General features: G+C 39.4%; 1 protein-coding gene across 2 annotated transcripts in view; it reads right to left on the reverse strand.

Moving 5' to 3' along the window:
• FNDC3B (fibronectin type III domain containing 3B) overlaps nt 1-21,411 on the reverse strand; it is a 321,497-nt gene that overhangs the window by 25,267 nt on the left and 274,819 nt on the right. For both annotated transcript variants that reach the window (XM_081065836.1, XM_081065837.1), the window contains exons 20-23: nt 20,633-20,746; nt 20,157-20,306; nt 15,238-15,518; nt 3,528-3,740 (exon numbers count right to left, since the gene is read on the reverse strand). In XM_081065836.1, the coding sequence (XP_080921962.1) occupies nt 3,528-3,740; nt 15,238-15,518; nt 20,157-20,306; nt 20,633-20,746 (758 nt within the window). The remainder of the gene's footprint in view (nt 1-3,527; nt 3,741-15,237; nt 15,519-20,156; nt 20,307-20,632; nt 20,747-21,411) is intronic.

Below are 21,411 nucleotides of genomic sequence, written 5' to 3' on the forward strand. Positions count from 1 at the left end.
TCCTCAATACTCTGTGCACAGCGTCAATCTTCAAGCCTTCCACATCATGATTTGCTTGGATGTATCTGTCTCTTCCACTCATATCCCACCATGTGAGCTCCTTAAGGGCAGGGATTTACCTTGGACATCTTTGTCTTTCCAACACTTACGCATCACTTTTGCATATATAAAACTCCTAATAATCATACATTGAAATCAAGTCAATTTATCAAAAACAATGGTGTTTTTTTTTTCCCCTAGTTGGTGGAAGGCTTTAGTAGAAGTCCTATCATCACAGAAAATATTTCACTTTTTATTTAAGAACTAAATAAGGTCGATAAAAGCTCTCGACGCCTGGCGCTTTGTAGGTGCTCAGTAAATAGAAGTTTCCTTTAGAAAGTTTGAAAATGTATTATTTGCCAAACATTATACTTAGAAATCTCTGAGTCATTTCAGCTTTTTGATCGAGGGGTATATAAATAAACATAATAAAGCAGGACATCACGGATGCAAAACCCTAGGTGTTTTGGATACTTAAGGAAATTTAGTAACTTTCTTATTGTTTTTTCACTTGTAAAAAGCAGAAGAAAACATGAAAGAGAAAGGGGATAATACAGCATAATCATTTACAAGAGACATTTTTTTGGTAAAGGACTTAACTCACCGTCATCTGCATACATTGTTTCTTTAAGGTGAAAAAAAAGTTGGGAAGGACCTGAGTTCACATCCTCAATACCTGAGTGGCCAAAATTGACTCAACTCTTTAACAATTACCAAATGTGGAGTTACTAATTTTCATTGTGCTTCTGTTGCAAAATATGTTTTAAGATTCAGATTACTTGCATAGTTGTCTAAGACAGCTGTATAACTCAGACATCGGCAGCTCTACTTTTAAACGCCCACAGTAACAGGGGGTTGGATCAATTAAAACCACAATTAAATCTTTCTCTGGTTCTCACTTTGACCACAAGCAGGACATATAATATTTGTGCCATTCCATAATAAAAACTTATTAGTGGTTAATGAAATCAATGCATATGCTAAAGAGCATGTGCACTTGTTCCAAAACCCACAACCAGAAACCACTCTAGCACAATAAGTTCAATGAAAAAGACAAGTGCCACTTTGGAAGAAGACACTGTTCCTTTCAACTGAACAGGATGGGTGCAAGTCCTAAAGGACTTCCAGGGGACTAGAATTGGCAAAGACTACGCTAATAATCAGTAGGTTGATGTATCCAGCTCAAATGATCTCTGCCTGATCCTCATGAGGCAAGACCCAAAGTTAAAGGCTTGGATTCCAAGGGCCACTCACTACAAGAGTTGTTTTAAGACGCTAAGGAAGGTCATCTTCAACTCAAATTTGGCCAAGTTTCATTCTATTAAATCCCAGGAAAATTATGCCACAAATAGAATGAGAATTTATTATGCTCTGTATTTCCATCACGTTAATAACATTCTGAGAGCACTGACAAATCTAATTTTAAAAAGATAAATTTGGACTCTCGCTTGTAAAATTAAGAGAAATACTGTTCCTAATGGTAAGTTTTCTTAAATTGCCACTGAAATTTAGGCAAGTCATTTATTTGATTAACAAGGCCAGCCTTAAGTGCTTTTTTTGGAGGAAAGAGCACGTATTGATTACTAGATCCTGCACTATTTTCTGTCTGGCATATTTAAATGTCTCAGGACAACATACTCATTTGGAGCTTTTGTCTGAGCATTGGCACAGCTCTCCTGAGGCAGTTCAGGCTGAGGCCCCGCCCAGGGCACGGCTGGAGCAAGATGGAGAGGGCTGGTTTGGGGCAGAGCTGTCACTCTCCCCACGTTCCTGGAGGGAATAGTGGACGCAGCTGCACAGGCAGTCAGGAGGCACCAATTCTGGTCCCAATTCTGTCACCAACACCAACGTTTCTGGGCTTCATTTTTTTCTAAAACATACAACTAGAAGACATTCTTTAAGAAAGGTTCTCTCTACCACCAATGGAAGCCAAAAGCCCAGGAAAAAAAACATAAAGGCTTGTTTACAAGTTTCCCCCCATGTTAGCTTTACGTATTATCATGATTTCTATTAGTCCATCATCCCTATTCTTGCTAGCCCAGAGGAGTTCCCAGCCAGTAAAAGGAGGGCATGAATATGCATCCAAAAGGCACGAAGTACAGTCCGTGAACAATCTTATTATCTGTGGGCATACGTTCATCTCCAATGAACCTACCAAAAGAAGCCTTGATTTTTCTGCACTTTCTATTCCAGGACTAGTTTCCAACAGGACAATCAGTTTTTGCTCTTGGGTTTGTCAAACTATAGGGTTTGACAGGTCCTTCAATATCAACTTCAAATGTCACTTGTTTCAAAAAGCCATTCTTGATCTTTGCAACCAGATGCTCTCTGTTTCCTTCAAACTCCTAAAGCCCTTTTCTTGTATGTCTGCCTTCTCCATCCTCCCACCAGAGCTCTTTTATCCAACGGCACAAATGTTCTACGACAATTTGTGGGATGATATATGCTCTTGGAGGCAGGGCCTTGTGTTTTTCTTGATCGACTGCAGGCCCACCTCATACAGTGCCGTCTACACAGCAGGACCTCACTGCACAGGAATGAATCAAAGCACTCGAGTACAGAGAGGGGGATGGACATTAGACAGGGCTTGCTGTGCTACCTAAAACCAGTTCTCTGTGTAAAGGCACAGGATACCATAATGCATAAGGGGGAAATGACAGAAATACTCCTACACTAACATTGGTTTGTATCTGAGCAGGTATGTCACAGGGAAACAGTAGCATGTGTCTGTTCCAACGGGCTGTCTTGCTTTTATGGTGAGTTCCATCTCCTTCACCTGATTCTCTGATTTACACTTTTGGTAACAACATTCTGTCATCATTAACTTTTGCTCTACATCTGAGTTATTCTTAAATACAGTTCAGCTGCCCATCTTATTGGCTAGTTTCAGAAGAAATGAATTTAGGTTGAATAAATACTATGTGAAAGTCAGGATTTGATTTCTGTGGCCAAGAGTGTTTCCTGGGCATGGAGTCTTATGAAAAATCACCTATTCGCTCTGGTTAATTTGATACTGCATTGCCCACAGTTACAGAGTACAGTCCCCATGTGTATATTACTATAGCTATTTCAGATTGGTAAACATGTTTGTCCTGATGGTTACTGAATATTTAAAGAGATAACATCTCTTTCTGAGTCTTATTTCCCTCTGCACGCAGGACTAATATAATGCTATTACATCGTGTAGACTTGAGTTTGGCAGTTTTCGTTTTAGACAATTTCTCTGTATTATCTGGCTTTATGAAAGAAAAAAACAAACACATACATTATTATCACATGTAGGGAAATCAGGATCTTTAGAATGTTTAAAGTTTAGATATTCCAAATGAAAAATAAAGGGTTATAACTTTGGGCATAAAAATGCAAGAAATCTGCATTTTTGGGCATAAAAATGCAGAAGAGTGTTTTAGAGGATGAATAAACACGTAGGATTCCATCCCAAAGCCAAAGGCAGAGAGTTTCCCTGTGCACCCTCACCCACATCGTACCTCTTGTTTCTGTCCTCCAGCTGTAGCGTGTACACCATGTCATCAGCAGCATGTGTCTTAGCGTTACTGTCTCCCCATTTCAGCTTCAGGCTCTGAGGCCCGGCTGCAGCACATTCAAGCCTAGGAGGCAAGGGTGGTAATGGCCGAGTTTTTGTTTTAATGAACTGACTAAATGGTCCAGCTCCAATTTCATTTATGGCCTGAATTCTGATCCTGGAAAAAAATACAAACACTACAGGTTAAAAAAGCAATGATTCCTCATTTGAAATAAACATTGTGTGGAGTCTTTCTTACTTACCCCTAAAGCAATAGCATGGAATAAAGGAAACAAAGTATTCAAGACAAATAGAGAACTTGGCATCTCAGAGGGCAGATTATATTCTAGGTCCAAAAAAAATAAAATAAAACAAAATAGCAAAAATAAAGCACATTAGCAATATATCACTTAGATATCCTCTTTAATTAAAAAAAAAAAAAGCTGTTGCCTGCAGGAATACATTGTAACGATAGGCTTTTGTATTTTATTCTAGCCATCCTTTAGCTGCCTTAGTCAGTTGTGGAAGTAAGTGGGCTATAAAGAATAAATGAAACAGAGAACAAACGAGTCTCCTTCAGAATTCAAAAACAAAGGACATCAGCTCTTCAGCAGGGCATTTCTCCTTCCCCTTTCTCCCACCTCACCCGACAATCTCTGCTAATCCTTAACCAGAGCTGGGTGCAGACACTGCTGGTAACAGGATATGACGCAGATGTGTAATAATCTTAACTGGATGTTTTTTTATGTTCAGTGTCAGGGGTAATAACGATTCATCCTCATCCTCAGCACCTTTTGCCGCAGTGACTGAATATTCTTGAAACTTGTTTCCTCCTGGCATTCCGTAGCCTGCACATGTTTGCCGAGGCCTTCCTCCTTACTTCTCACGTAACGTAAGCAGTTCTTTCCATAGCCTCAGACATTTCCACACTTTCACTCATTGTAAGACCAAGCCCAGGTCTACGTCTCCTCCATCTTTTCATGTCCCGTTACTAGACCTGCAGGGGGCCCTCCACCCAGACTCCTTGCTAGGGGGTCTTACCTCACAGGCATCTTACCAAGATGACTGGGCAGTGTGGTGTCACATTTAAACTTGATATGAATTTGAAACAGTGTCTTAAAACATGTGATAATAAAAAATATATTCAAAGAGACAAATTCTTAGGAAACAGATCAGCTTAAAATATTCTAATAATTTAGGTTTATACACTTCTCATTTACAACACTTAATTGCTTACACTTAAGTATTATGTAGCTAAATTTATCTGTAACCTCAAATTAGCCTTAATTCTTCAAATTTAAATATTACACAATTATGCAAGCCAACATAATATGCTTGTAGATTAAGAAGAAGAAGAAAGAACCCTGATTAACTGCAGGTGAGATGGAGTGAGCACACTCCACCCAGTCTTTCCCACTGAATGAAACTATTAAACCTGGATGAAACAAATAGAGCATCTATTCAAGAACCCTAAAAAGTAAGTGCTGGGGAGGAAGAATTTAAACTATCACCAAACTAGCAGTGAGTTTACCTTTTCCCTCCATTGTCTCCCAGACTGGACTCAATGTAGCCTGAAATCCAGCAGCAGATCTCTGCATAAACAGAGTTCTAGGAGAAGCCTGGCTCAAAGATAGAGAAAGCGGTATCTAATGCTCAGAATAAACAGGGAAAATTCCACATTCCTCTTTTCCTTTTCTGCATTTTCATTCCCTAGCCCTTGGCCAATTTCATCTTAACAGCTTAAAAAATGAGAAAAAAATCACATAATTGTACCAATTGATACAGAAAAAGCATCTGATGAAATGTAACATATATTCATAAAAATTCTCAGCAACTAGGGGTAGATGGGAAAGTTCTCAACATGAAAAGGACATCGAAGGAAATACCTACAGCTATATTATACATTACACTTAATGGTGAAAGACTAAAAAATTTCTTTTTAATTGGTAACAAGGCAAGGGTGTCTATTCTCACCAACTCTTCTTCAACATCATGTACTAGAAGTCCTAGACAGTGGGGCGGGGGGAAGTATAGAGATAGGAAACAAAGAAATAAAACTGAGACTATAAGACACTGCTGAAAACATTAAAGACCCAAGTAAAAAGAGATATACTGTAATCATGAATTAGAAGACTATATGCAGAAATAAAAAATCAATTCTCCCTCAATTAAGATATAGATATAAAGTGACTCTAATAAAATTCCAGCAAGATTCTTTGAGTAGATATACATAAGTTGATTCTAAAACTTATATGGAAAGGGAAAGGAACTAAACTGCTAAAATGAATTTGAAAAATAAGAATAAAGTTGGAAGCATCACACTACCTGATTTAGGACTTAACTATAAAGCTACAGTAATTAAGACAGTGTGGTAACCGGTAAAGAGACAGACACGTAGATCAATAGAACAGACTAGAACTCCAGAAATAGATCCCCACAAATATGGCTGATTGATTTTTGACAAATGTGCAAAAGTAATTCAATGGAGAAAGAATAGTCTTTTTAACAAATTGTGTTAAAACAATTGGATATCAATAGGGAAAAAAATAAATCTCAACGTAAACCTCATATCTTATTCTAAACTTAGAATGGACCACAGATCTAAATGTAAAATATAAAACTTTTAAGAAGAAAACAGGAGAAAATACTTGTTACCTAAAATTAGGTAAAGAGTTTTTAGATAGGATATAAAAAACATGATTCATAAAAGAAAAAAATTGAAAAATTGGACTTCATAAAAATTAAAAACTTTCGCACTGTTAGGAGAAGGAGGACAAGCTACAGACTGAGAGAAAATATGTGCAAATTATATACCTGACAAAATGAATTGTATCCAGAATGTATAAAGACCTCTATAACACAACAGTAAGAAAACAAACAACGCAATTTAAAAATGGGCAAAAGACTGAAACAGACATTCCACTAAAGAGGGTATACATATGGCAAGTAAGCACACGAACAGATATTCAACATCACTAGCCATTAGAAAATACAAATTGAAACTACAGTGAGACACTACTATAGCTCTATTCAAATGGCTAAAATAAAAAATACTTATTACCATACTGGCTGGGATAAGGAGCAACTAAAACTCTCATGTTTTGCTGATGGGAATGCAAAGTGGTATAGATGCATTGGAAAACAGTTTTCTTATAAAGTGTCCTACAAAATTTTACATACACTTATCATAGGACCTAACAATCGCACCTCTTGGTCTTTACTGTAGAGAAATTAAAATTATGTTCCCACAAAACCTGCACTTATAACAGCTCTAGTCATAACCATCTATACAACTGGATGAATATCTGCCTCCTAGTTTAGAATATAGCAAATACTCATCTCTGATAAAGTACAGCAAAATTCCATTAAAGAGCCTTACTTTTCCCAGATTCTATTATTCTAGAGGCTACATCAGGTCTCTTGCAGACAATGCAAGTCTCTCAGTATGATACGGAAAGACTAGAATAAACTCTTTCCTATCTCCTAACATGAGTCTTATAAAATAGCTTTATGGTACTAACACAAGAACGTTTTCCTATGGTTGGAAAATAAGACATTTTTCTGCAACTGGAGAAGAAAAATCTTTTTAAAAGGTAGAAATTACAACCCTTTTTGCCTTCTTAGGAAAAGGGGAGTAAGCCAGACAGTAAGTCCAGTCCTCCTTCAATGGTGTAACAAGCCTCCTCACCTACAAGGTTTACATTTCCGTCTTTCTAGTGTCCAGGCTGCCATTCCCTCCCTTTACTCTATGCACAGACAGTGCTGGCACCAGCGGCCCAGACGTTTGCTTCCATCTGCTCATCCAGAGTCCTTCAGAGTCAAACTCACCATGCATCCAGGTTTTGCTCTGTGCAGCCCAAACACCCTTAGCTACTTTACAACAAAAGGAAGTGAGGCAATGGGTTGCTTAAGATTGTTGTTCTGGACAAGGAAAAAAAAAACACCTAAGATCTAAATCATAAGAATTTAAAAATATTTTATGAAATCTAAGTATTGAGATGCAAAAATAAATATAGATTTAGTATTTGATTTCTTTTGTCATTTCATTTATTTCCTCAAAGCCTCTACAGTACTTTGATAAGTATTGGGTTCCTTACATTTGTAGCTCCACGGCTCTCTGACCTTTTACCAAGAAGTACTTGGGAGGCACAGCCTTTGCCTTAAATACACACTAGAAGAACACTATGGCAGCGTTTTCACTTCCTTTACACTGAAGCTTCTTTGGGTGTGCTGTTCATCACTTTGGTGACCTTGGGGAAATTATCGAACACCTTTAAGTCACAGTTTTCTTAACTATATATGGGGATAGTAATATCTTTGCTGCATTTACAAATAGGATTACTTAATTAAGGAATGTGGAAAGCACGTTGTGTTTTTTTTTATATGTTTTATACTCCACCATACAACCAGAAAAGAATTCAAGGTAGCCAAAAGCACTGTGGTGAACTTTAAAGGGCTAATTTATGGCCATATTACTCTCATGGCTTCTTTCGAGGCCATCATTCCTCTGTACCAGTGAAGGACATGTGCTGGGCATGCACGCAAACGAATGTCTTTGTTTTAGTCGCACCATTACCACCACCTCACTTTATAACTTGAATTAATTTGCTGATACCAGCTATGCTTTCCCTTCCTCGAAATTATGGCCAGGGACCCTGCAATGGCATAAAGGACTGACTGGCTTTTAGGTGAGGATGAGAGAAAGAGCTCTGCAACGGATGAAAATGTAAACAGTGACGACCAACGACCATTGCAACAAATAGCAAGGAAAGCTTGCTCTGTCCAGAACCTGTGCTACAGAGTAGGGACCTGTATTGTCTCTTGCCTTTAGATATGAGGCAACGGCAGTTCAACTCAGAGAGAGGTTAAATCACTCAACCTAACTGATACAGTGGCTACTAGGTGTTGAAGTCTAGATTTGATATGAACAACCTTATCTCTAATTTCTAACCTGACTCCATGAGGTAGGAATTGCTTTGTTTTATAAATGAAAGAACTATGGCCGGCTGGGTTCAGTCATTTACACTGATCTACATAGTGGATTCAGGGCAGATCTGGGTGTGAATCTCATCATTTTAGGCTCCAAGTCTTCATGTATTCTGGCATACCATACTCTTCTAACATAACTTGGACCACACATGGCTTTTAATCCAACCAAAAGATAATTTCAATTCTAACCACACTTTCAGTTCAATAACAATTATCTTTTGCCAATGAGATAGACATTTAAAACAGTCACAAATTTATTTTCATATTATTTAACTTATGGCCTTGAAATCATTATCCAGATTTTAAAATACTCACTTCAACTTAGCCTTCATTTTTATAAAAACCCATTTTGTTTCAGTAAAAATGCATGGAAAACAGTTTCCATGTAGCTAATGCACTGAACTAATGTTAATAGGTGGGTGCAAAAGGAATTGCGGTTTTTGCAATTATTTTTAACCTTTTAAATCACAATTACTTTTGTACCAACCTAATAATTAATTCCAATGATAAAGTAATACTCAAAATTGAAATAGAACTGAGGAACTCATAAGATGCAAATAGGCCATGTCTTCCTGCATTCTGGTAAACATGTTAGGAAGTCTGAACATAGAAGGCTGAGAAAGCTGAACAAGGACTAAGGTCATTACTATTTGTTTTATTTTGGGGAGAAAAATGCAATGTGTGAAAATAATTTGATTCCAGTGAGAGCTCACCTGGGACTAATGAACAAAACAAACACTAACCTGAAGAACACATCTAAGAATTCACCTCAGAAAAAACTGCTTTTCAAGTTTGATTAAGTTAATTAATGTCTATCCAGACCCAAACTTGAGAAGTTTTCTCTTGGCCGTAGTAACATATTAACCTTGAAATTTAGATAGGATCTGCAGGGCATTTCTGTTTGTTTGTTTGTTTTTAACATGCATTGCATACCAGTTTCTGAAATCTTAAGCTCTACAAATTAAGTATAAGGGAAATGGAATTTTGCTTTCCAGTTTAGGGAAGTGACGTAACTCTGGGAAACTATCTTGGTCAGACTGATGTGCAAACTCTCTTTAAGTGCCCAGGAGACTGCAATATCCATCAATACACTGATAACACTGATTAAATAAATCAAATTGAGAAACACATTCTTTATTAGTTTTTATTGAAAACCGATTATTAAAATATCTACTGTCTAGGGGCCGGCCCGGTGGCTCAAGCAGTTGGAGCTCCATGCTCCTAACTCCGAAGGCTGCTGGTTCAATTCCCACATGGGCCAGTGGGCTCTTAACCACAAGGTTTCCAGTTTGATTCCTCGAGTCCCGCAAGGGATGGTGGGCTCTGCCCCCTGCAACTAAGATTGAACAGGGCACCTTGAGCTGAGCTGCTGCTGAGCTCCTGGATGGCTCAGCTGGTTGGAGCGCGGGCTCTCAACCACAAGGTTGCCAGTTGGATTCCTCCAGTCCCGCAAGGGATGGTGGGCAGTGCCCCCTGCGACTAAGATTGAACACGGCACCTTGACCTGAGCTGCTGCTGAGCTCCCAGATGGCTCAGTAGTTGGAGCGCGTCCTCTCAACCACAAGGTTGCTGGTTCCACTCCCATGAGGGATGGTGGGCTGCGCCCCCTGCAACTAGCAACAGCAACTGGACCTGGAGCTGAGCTGCGCCCTCCACAACTAAGACTGAAAGGACAACAACTTGAAACTGAACAGCACCTTCCACAACTAAGATTGAAAGGACAACAACTTGACTTGGAAAAAAGTCCTGGAAGTACACACTGTTCCCTAATAAAGTCCCGTTCCCCTTCCCCAATAAAAATCTTTAAAAAAAATCTACTGTCTGATTCCAGATGCCAAATACATTCCTGCTTCAGAAGATCATAGGCTGCCATAATGCGCTTTATATGCACACACACACAAAATCAAATTTCTGACATTATATGTATTAAAAAAAGAATGACTTTCAAAACCTTCCTCAAGTGGGGAAGGTGACTTCTCAGTCAGGATTAGCCATCCAAGTACTCAGGATGTCTCAAACGTAGGTTTGGGATGAGAGGGAGATAGCCTCCCTTCCCTCATGAAGGGTTGTGTAGGAGAGGCCTAAGCAGCAAAAGATGGGCTTTTTGTACCCCTCTCCCACCACCAATCTACCATCTAATTAAGGAGAAGAATATGAAGAAAGAGAATAATCACTAGATGAATTCTGAAGGAACATAAAACGGTAGCTTTAACCCAGGCATCTCTGGGGGAAAAGAATATGTTCAGAGTGAAGTTACTCTGGGAAGGCTCTTAGATGGATAACCTGAGCTGGCTGAGGTTCAGCCCCACCGCCAACCAAGCTGCTTCTCCTGACAGCTCCTTGGATACGGAGTCACCACGCTGTCTCCAGGCACTTAGACTTGCCTTTTTTTTTTCCATGCCCTACTCTGACAGGGGAAAAAAACCTTAAATGTCTCCCACTGCTTAAAGGATAATGCCAGATTTCTAGACACTTCCACCTATAATCTGGTCACAACCCAGTGCCCAGCTCACGTCTTCCCTACCCAACAATTTACTGAGTGCTTACTTACAGTGTGCCAGGTTCCATACTCAGTGCCTGAAATCTTATCTGAAACACACAACAACCCTATTAGATAGTTGAAGTTCTTATCCTCATTTTACAGATCAGAAAACTAAGGCACACAGAGCCTAACTGACTTGCCAGAGGTCACAGAGATAAGTGAGGGAGCCAGGATTGAAGTCAAGGCTGTTGGACTCCATTGTGCTACTTCGGAACTACTCAGAATTTGTCTAATAAAGCCTGCCTCATCTTGTTAGGATGAAATGATTGATGATTCACTTGACAGGCTAATGTAGTGCTTGACATAGAGTAAGGACTCAATAAATGTTATTTTCATCCTCATTTTACCTAGCAAAAAGAGCATAAAGGAGCATAACAAATAAATCTACCTTTAGTTGTTTGCCAGCTCAGTATGAGTCAGACATATAATGAGGTTGCCAAAAAAAAAAAAAAAAGTAATCTAAGGCAACCTTACTAAACTAACTGCTCCCTTTGGAGAACAAGTAAGGTGACAGCCTTGCTCTTCTCTGAGCCAGCCAGCCAGCCCATTCCTGGAGGTTTGGGTACCATTCATCAAAGAGGCCATCAGGAAAGAGAATCCACCCAATGAAGAGGGTGAAGGAGGTTACAGAAAACCCATGTTAGTGAGGACATATCTGAATGAAGTGTGGGTGCTTAAATAGGAGACAGCCAACACGGGAAGATACTGATGACCAGGTACCGTCTGGGGCCCTCTAAACCACAGACTGCAGGAGTGGGGCTCAGACTTCTATATTTCACAAAAGCGTTCCTTCCCGGTGATTCTTATATAATTAACATTCAAGAATCAATGCTCTAGGGCAGAGGCTCTCAGACTTCAACAGGCACCACCATCTCCTGCAGGGCTATTTAAAGCACAGAATGCAACTCCACCTCTTAGAGTTTCTGTCTCAGTAGGTCCAGAGTAGGGCCTATTAATTTGCATTTTAGCAAGTTTCTAGATGCTGCTGGTGTTGCTGACCCAGGAATCACTTGACAACCACTGCTGTAGAGGAAGGCCCAGGATCAACTACATAGATTTTAGATACAGAGCGGTTTTAATAAAATAGTTATTCACAGGTGGAATGCCTAGTGATGAGAAACTGAGACCACTGCCCCAGGACTGGAGATGCTCAAGCCAGGGCACTGGGAAGGGGCAACACCATGTGATCTAGTTTCTCTCAGCTTGCAAAGACTATACGACCCTATGTGACTGGAAGCATGGAAAGGAAAGCTACCTCTGTTATCAACAACATTTTTCTCCCTCCTCAAACCAAAACATAAACTCAGTTTCAAACTCAGTCTAAGCGTAAAGGTAATGCCTTTAAAAAGAGCATTGGAATTCCAAATTCCATACAGGGTGTCAGAAGCCAATGGGTACTTTTGCAAGCACCAATGGCGATGCAATGGATCTATTAAAACACCCTCTTGCATCAGTACATTTGCTAGAGAGCCAAACACATTTCTGCTTCCACAAGACAGAGAAAGAAAATACTCAGTGTGAGGACAATTTGTAACTGCTGAAAGTTCAACAAAAAAATTCACCAAAGAAACAAGTCCTTTATTGAAGCCCCGTGCATTGCTTAAAATATTGCATTCCATATTTTTATCTAGAACATCATGATCTGTTCTCTGTATGTTTTAACCAACTTAGGGGTCAGAAAAACATGAGGTAAAGGTTGACTGCACCCAAATTATACCTTTAGTTCCTTGAAATGTTCATCTTGTGTTTCACTATAATTACTGCAATTGTGTTTTTGAAACAAAAGAACAAGCCTGTGGTTGACCAGAGTTTTACTACAGAGCATCCAATCATAGAAACTAGTATAAAGTTGTATAAAGATGATCTTAAACATGAATATTAATCTTAGTATCCTAACTCCGAAACATCTGATTTATTTACTGATCAGCAAAGACTTAGGCTAACTTTTTTTTTCTTGTGGGGGGTGGGCAAGAACACACAATATGACTAGAGCCACAAATTTGTCTTTTCTAAAGGTGTGCAATGTTCATTTGACTGTATGTTGACTAATTAAAGTCCGCATTCCTCCAATATCATCCTCCTGTTATCCTTCAAGTTTACAATCATGTAAGCCACCTTTATGGTAGGCACCTTGTCAGGAGGAAGCGAAATTCCTCAGCGAACACCTTTCCCTAATAGCCCTTTGATGATTTCTGATCCGAATGTTTAAAGGACTAAGCTGAGAATTTGAGTCCACTCTGGGGTAGACATGGGTGTGAATCAGTGTGGACACAAAGCCTTTCAGTGAGTTTCTGAACCAGTGTGGCTTCTTCAGAGGTTTTCTAGCCCGAGAGATCAAGGTCAGGCAAAATTCTGGACATCTGGTCTTTTGGAAACATCTGGGGGATGCTGTTCACTCGGTCATTTCCGCCCAGAGATGAGACCTCATGGTCAGGTTTCCTTAGAGCTTCAGGACTGGGGAAATTCCCTGAGGTCAAAGTCTGGGTTTAATCATTTCTGGATTTCCTCAGCACCTGAATGAGTGCTCTGGAACAATGGGCACTAAGCATTTGGTTAGCCAACAAGACTGCTTTTCTGAGATTGACTTAAAAGGCTAAAACTGAGAGAATGCCCTTGGCCTGCCTTCTCATCTATTTAAGTTATGTCCCTCTTTATTCTGTTTCTGTTTCAAATCCTACTTAGAACCATCCTTCCCATTCGGAACCCCAAGTCTTCTCTGAAACATCAACAGGACTGCGTACAGTGTAAGTTTCAGCCTGTGATGTCACAATAACTTATCATCTTAGGTTCCTATTTAAGTGTCCCTCAACTCTGTGAGTGCTCTCAGGGCAAAAATAGTGTTTATCACTGTTTTATAGACCCACAGTGTCCAGAACTGTGCCCCGAAGAGATTTCTTAAAAGAATAAAAGATTAGAAAACACAAAAACACTGTCATTGTTTTGAAAAGCAAAATGAATATACTTATATAAATTGTTCACAAAAGATTTGGTGAGAGAGAAGAAAATAGTAGAGATAATATGATATGGCAGGACGGAACTTTTGTATTTTATAACTGATTAGTGGATTCTTTCTTCAGCTTCTGGGGATTAAAATGGTAGCAGACCAGACCACCCAACAAGAAAGCACAGCAGAAAAAAAATAAGTGAAGTAATGACTCCTTTTCCAGTAGCAAGTTATCTGCATGCCCTTCACTCCGCCCCTACCCCTGCCCCACCCCAGGAAGAACTCGTTTTGTTGGATGATGATGAAAATTACAACACACGTTTACTGTGCACTTGATATATACTGCTGGGCTCCACGTAAGCATTTCATGTTAATTTATTTACTGTTTACAACAAGCTCGTGAGGCGAGCACTCTTGTTCTCCCCACTTACAGAAGAGGACACGGAGACAGAGAAGTTCAGTAACTTGCCGAAAGACACAGCTGATGACCTGAATGTGAATCTATGGTCTCCTTCACCTGCTCAAGGAACCATTCAATCCGACCAAGGGAGATGCCTGGATTGGGAACCCCTGAATAACCACAGGCGGTTCCTCTACTTCTCGAATGCTGAGTGTAATCGTTCTTTTGAGTGAATTATGGCAATGTGGGGACAGAGCTAAATGATTTGAAATTTTAAAAGGCCATGGTGAAGAAAAAGATGTGTGAGAAGAGGAAGGGGAGGTGGCTGGCTCCCCATAGGAACACTGTGAAAGAGAGAACACAAATGTTAATGGAGGTTTGCTTCGTGGTGTGTGAAACTTCTTTTCTGGCCCCTTGTGAAATCCTGAGTAAAAGCAACATCACCATTTTTTTTGTAACACTGTGTTTGCTTTTGGGGCATCAGAAGAATAGCAGAGATGGGCAAGGACAAGGAGAGGACAAAGGCTGTACACAGGAGGATGAGTCACAGTAAAAAACAAAGAAAAGTGGTTACCAAGAAGGAGCAATTGATTTACAGTGGTAGGTGAAATTGTACAAATTTCTAACCGACTCAAAGTATAAAGCAATACAAGTCTTAAAGCTATATTTGCATTTAGTACTCTTAAATATGTTAATTGAAAATGGCTAGAAATCACTCATCTGCCCTCTAGAACCGAAAGAGTGTGTAGCCGCAGTGCTGCTATGTCCACGCAGCTTTATTTCTCTTTCCCTTTACTCACCGGTACGTGGTTTCTGGAAGGAGCTCTTTCAGAATGTGGGTGGTGGTATTGCCCACGGTGATGCTAGCATCTCCAAGATCAATATTGTAAGCAAGGATTTCAGATCCATTATTGCACGGCTCTTCCCAGTTCAATACAAGGCACACAGAAGGTGAATCAGGGTGGGCATGGAGGGTCTCCTCTTCCAGGACACAGAGAGTGGAGACAGCGTCTGGGGCAGATGCTGGCGTCTGGCAAAGGACAAGATCACTGTACGGTCCTGCTCCAGCTTGATTGACAGCCTAAAGGACAACGGTAAGACAAAGGCCACATGACCCCATTGTAACAAGCCTCCATATTAGGTGCTGTTAAGTAAATTTAAACTAATATACAATTTACTCTAGAAACAGGTAGAAATAAATCCTAGAAAAATTTTCACTTTAATCTAATGACCACTTTCCAAAAAATGTCAATCACATCTTGTCCATTAATAAAGCCAAAGATAATAACATCGCCATCATCACCTTTTATGGCAAACAATTGTACAATAACTCTATTTATATTGGCATGACCCACTGCAGGTTACATACTGTCTCATGCGATCTTCCCAATAACCCTCTGAGGCAGACAGTTAAATGGCAAGATTTCTTACCTGCCTCTCAGAGGAGGGGCCTCCAAGTCAGATTAGATAACTCACGCCCCAGGTGTGGAGGCAAAGCAGGAACTGGAATTCAGTAATCTGACTTTTAACTCTAGTGCTGCCCTGGACAAGCAATAGGAATCTTTTCTTTTTTAGAAAAGATCTCTACTGTTTTCCATGGGAATGATGAACTCCTATCTGAAATCAATTCTCAGTCCTGTCTTGACTTTACCTGAGGGCCATAGCTGACACCTTCATCACTCATCGCTCTCTCAAATGCTCCTTCCCTTGGTCTCCAGGAGCCATACTCCTCTTTCTACTTACCTGCTGCTTCTTCTCAATCACTTTTGATGGTTGCTACTCATCACCCACATCTCTCAACACTGGAGGGCACCCAGGACTTGGACATCTCTTCTTTTCTATCTCTGCTAAACTCTGGAAGACCTCATCTGGTCTCATGAGGTAAACAACACTTATATCCTACTTCCAAATTTTTTGTGTAGCTTGGACCTCTGCCTTGGATGTCAGCCTAATGTATCCAGCTGCCTTTTGGGTGTCTCCACTTGAAAGTCAAACAGGCATCTCAAACTCAAGTGTCCACACAGCTCCTCACCTCCACCCCATCTCTCTTCACCAAAAACCTCACTGCACTTCCTGTAGTTGTCCCCATTCTTCAGGTTGTTCAAATCATATCCCTGCATCATCACTGGACATCTTCCCTTCACACATCTATCCAGGCCATTACCCTATCCTGTACCACCCTCGTCTAATTACACTCTCTGTCGTCTAGTCACTGTAATGACCTCCTAACTGGTGTCTATGTTAGCCCTCGCCCCATTGTCTCTATTCACAGCAAGTGATTGAGACTGACACTCCTCAAATCCATTCAATGGCCTCCAACCATATTCAGAATAAACTCTGAAGTCCTTACAACAGCCCACAAGACGCTGTCTGATCTGCTCACCACCACCACCCTCCCAAAAACCCATCACCATTCTGACTTCATCACCCACTTGTCTTCCCCACTAATTCTGCTCCAGCCACACAGGTTTCTTTGACGTTCCACAGGGACACAAAGTTTGCTTCTATCTCAGAGCCTTTGCACTTGCTGTCCCTTCTGTTCAGAAAGCTTTTCCCCAGACTTCTGCACAGCTCACTCGAGCAGCTCCTACAGTCCTTCTTTCAAGTCCTTCTTTCAACCTTTTCAATGAGCTCTCTTTGAACACCAGATTGAAACTTGCAGTCACCCACCCCTAGGCCCCTCTAACCCTCATTTCCTATTTCCCTTCTTTGTTTTATTTGTCACCATAGCATTTGTCACCAACACAGTATAAATTTCATTTAATTACTGTCCTGATTAAAATATAAGTCCCTTAAGGGCAAATTCCATATCTGTTTGGTTCACAGTTGTAAACCTAGAAACTAGAATACCTGATACAGAGTATGTATTCAATAAATGTTATTAAAAAAATTTTTTTTTCCTTATAAAGAGAAAAACATTTGGGAATGTTACCAAAGTGAATGTATTCTAAAACTTACTTCTCATTTACTTCATAGGCGAGCTCATGAGGACAAATTAAAACAAAAACAAACAAAAAAAACTTGTTCAAAACAAAACTTGCAATATCTGTGCATTACTCTTAATTTCAAAGAAACAAGCTAATAGGACTCATTTGCTATTAAATCACTTTTGAAACTCTACTTAATGTTCTGTCATATCTAGTCCCATTTCATGATAATACTTCAACTTTCTGTTAGGTAAAATTTTAATGCTACAATTTATTTTAACAGCATATATTTAGAGATTTTATTTCTGGATAGAAATTTATCATGGAGGAGAAAAGTAAGACCTAGTGGAGCTCAATGTTCATATTGACTAAGGCTTTCTATCACCATAAAATAGAAGAAAAAGAACAGCTTTTAGAGTTGGAGCTTAGTTCAAATCTTGATTCCTTTATTACTAACTGTGGACTTAGGCAAATTAATATCTCAGAGCCTGTTTCCTAGATGTAAAATGGGGACAGTAACACCTAACTCACAGGATTATTGTAAAGATTAAATTGATTAACATGTAAAATCCTGGCAGAGTATCAGTTCAACAGTCAGTGCTTCACTTCTCTCCTTCCCATAGGGAAAAGTAAGAACAAAATAGAATTTTCCCCAACTAAAAAAAACAAAAACCAAGACTTTTAAAATTTTGAACTAATTTTAGATTTATAGAAAAGTTGCAAAAATAGTACAGAGAAATTTCTGTAGATCTCTTACCTTGCTTTCCCTAATATTAACACTTTACAAAACGGAACAATGATCAAAACCAGGGAATTAACATTAGTACAACTGTACTAATTCATTATATAGAGACCTGATTAAAATCTTAGCAATTTCTCCAATAATGTTGTTTTTTCTATTGTAGGACCCACATTCTTTTATTAGCTTCATTCTATGGGAATTGTTTTCTTTATCTATACCACTTATTATTACCAGTTTTCAAAGTAAACAACTCAGAAGCATCTTTTGCTAAATAGAAGTATGCCTACAACATACAATATGCCTCATGTGAACAGAATTACTTTGTCACTTGTTAATTAAAATATTCCTAAGGAAGAATATAAAACTTCAAAAATTCCTCAGCAAAACAAGCTATGTTTCGCCTAATTATTATAAAACACAGCATAGCTATGATAGTGTTTAATCTTTAAGGCACCAGTATTCAAAACAATATTTGTGTTTAACCTGACTCTGTAGTAATGTCAAATGAAAATAATTCATATTTGGCTCACAGGTACCAAGAAATCAATGTAGACTGAGGAGACACTTTTCCAGCAGTACTTCTTTAGCATAGCAATGGTGGCTTTGAAAATACTATCCCCTTCACAGAGTCTGACTCATTTTAAGACAAAGAATTATAGACATTTGAAAATGGTTTCTATTTCTACTTGTCAAAACAGGGAGGCAGGCTCTATTTTTACCAATGCAGCTTTTAAAATGCAGTTTGGGGAAGTCAATGTTAAGTGACAACATATACCCCGAAAGAAAAAGAGCAAGAACATTTTAAGGAGAGACCCAAACTCGAAAAGCCTAAGTTCTTTCCTGTGGTGGCAGACAGTTCTTTATTTATATCCTGCCTGGTTCCAAAAACAGGAGAGTGGCATATAATTTAACCTTTTCCCCATGACTCAGCATCTCTATTATAAAGATCAGATAACGTGCTGTGACCCTGACTCATTGACAAAGGGTTAATTATGTCCTAAGTGCTCCATTCAAGAAAGAAGTGTATAATAAAAAGAGTTTATTCAGAAATGGTTATGATAAAGTAGGCGTCAGAATTTAACAGACAAGCTTCAATTGATCTGGAAAATTAACTTATGAAGGGAATGTTTTCTCCAAAGAGACCAAAGACACTGATTTCGCTGGATTTGTCATAAGCAATTCGATCTGACTTAAATCAGGTGAAAACCTAAATCTGGCATCTTTGCTTCTTTGTCTATTTAAATCCAATGTGTGTGACGCCAGAATTGTTCTTCAAGGTCAAGAATCACATCTCACTAATCTTTGTATCTCTCCTCTTGATCGTCCCCGGTCATGCTTTGATTCTGGCACAGTAGCGCTCAAGAAACGTTACTGAACAAAAGGAAAGAAATGGACCAAGAACCCTGTTTCTCAGGACAATAAAAAGGAGAAAAAATAATTTACCCAAGCCAATAAAGTAAAAGTAAACCCACAACTGTTGTCACTCTCAGGGTTGGGCTTGAAGCCAATTGTTCTTGATGTTATTCTATTTGGACTCCCAAGTGGAAACTTACAGATAACCAGATTTGTTAACCGTCACTGAGAAGTGGGAGGTGGGTCCTGTAATCTAATGCAGACTAGTCCAAATTCATGTTTCTTCCTGGCTCCACATGACAGCAGGCATATAAACTTTCTGTCTTTTGCCAGTGCTAAGTGGCTTTCCCACTGCAAGGTGCATCTCAGAGGAATTCAGACAGAAAGAATCTTCCCTAGGGAGCTGTGACACCTTTGCCTTGGAGTCAGTCATTTATTTAGTGAATTGATAAACAAGCGAGATGCAAGGGTGGTGAGAAGAAGAAGAGAACCTGGTTTTGTTCTTGTATTTCAGGGCCTGCTCGAGAAGCAGAAATTAACTGTAAAATACCACAGCAATTAAATTTATTTTTCTTTAGAAGGACTCTTTTCCCACATCATCTTTCTTCGTGGCATTCATCATGAGCCTTTGAGGGAGTTTGCCCAAGAGCCTTCCATGGGACACCAGTGTTTGTAAGGCTGAGTAATGCCAACCTACCTGCAGTCTACAGCAATACTGGGCAGCAGGCAGCAGAGCCCTGATTTCAAAGCCGGTGTCGGTCCCATGATAAATGAGTTCTAAGGACTCTTCATCTTCTCCCCATTCCAACCTGTACTCTGAGATGTCAGCACCGGAGCTTTCAGGACTCTGGAAAGCACAAATTCGGGTAGTTAATTTCATTGAGAAGAAAATACTCTGATGTTTGTGTTCCATCAACCAAACTGGAAGAGAGAACACCATGCCCCAGGAAATTTCAAATAGATTAAAAAAAAAATGCATGAAAGAGATACTCAATTTTGACCAGTGGTAAAAATTTCCACAACTCTGAATGATACAAGCCAGTGCCAGGGAAGATTAATGTATAAAAATCACCCATCTGTGAATTTTGGCTTTGTAGGTTCCTCCTGACTCGCACTGAGTGGCAGATAAAGTAGGAGGAGCAGAAATCGATGCAGAACATGTGCCTGACTTACCTCCCAGCTCACTAGGACACATCCGTCAGGTGTAAAAGAAACACGAGGTGCTTTGCATTGTCCAGGAGGCCCTGCAGCAGTGGTGATTTCTGAGACCTCAGAATAGGGGCCATACTGAAAGAGAAGAACATGTACATCCTTGTATGTATGTGCACACACACACGTGTACGTGGTCGTGCATACACAAGCTTATAACCAATAAGGGCTAGGCTAACACCATCGTCAATGCAACAGATTCAAAAATACTACCTAGTGGCATTTCCACTTTCAAATGAATGTGTGTTAAGGTTTTCTTCCTACGCAATTTCCCCGAGTGCTAAATGTCTACTACATATGTATATTCTTTTTATTCAAATGGATTAGAGAGCTGGTTTACTAAAACATGTTTCCTGTACTGTGACATCAGAAAACAAAAATACGCTGATTCTTAACACAACAGGCATTCTGTTTTAACATTTCACATAGGACATCAAAGAACACTAAGTCAGATGTACACTGCAGTCTAATTTTTCATACATAAAAATACACTCAAAATTGTTGATTATCAAATTCTGAGTATTTCTTCTAGTTATTGCAAGTTGACATTTTGAAAATTAATGCTCCTGTTAACGTGTTCTCAGCATGTCCCACCATCTCAACTTTCTGAAGGTTTATACTGCACTCCTGTTTTCTTTACATTATTACCATCAGTGACCACACCACTGAGGGCCAACCGCAACTGGAGATTGAAAACATTTCGAGAGCATCATAATCACCCATTTCATAGAGGAATATGTGAT

Source organism: Rhinolophus hipposideros, assembly GCF_964194185.1.
Source record: "Rhinolophus hipposideros genome assembly, chromosome: 2".
NCBI lineage: Eukaryota > Metazoa > Chordata > Mammalia > Chiroptera > Rhinolophidae > Rhinolophus > Rhinolophus hipposideros.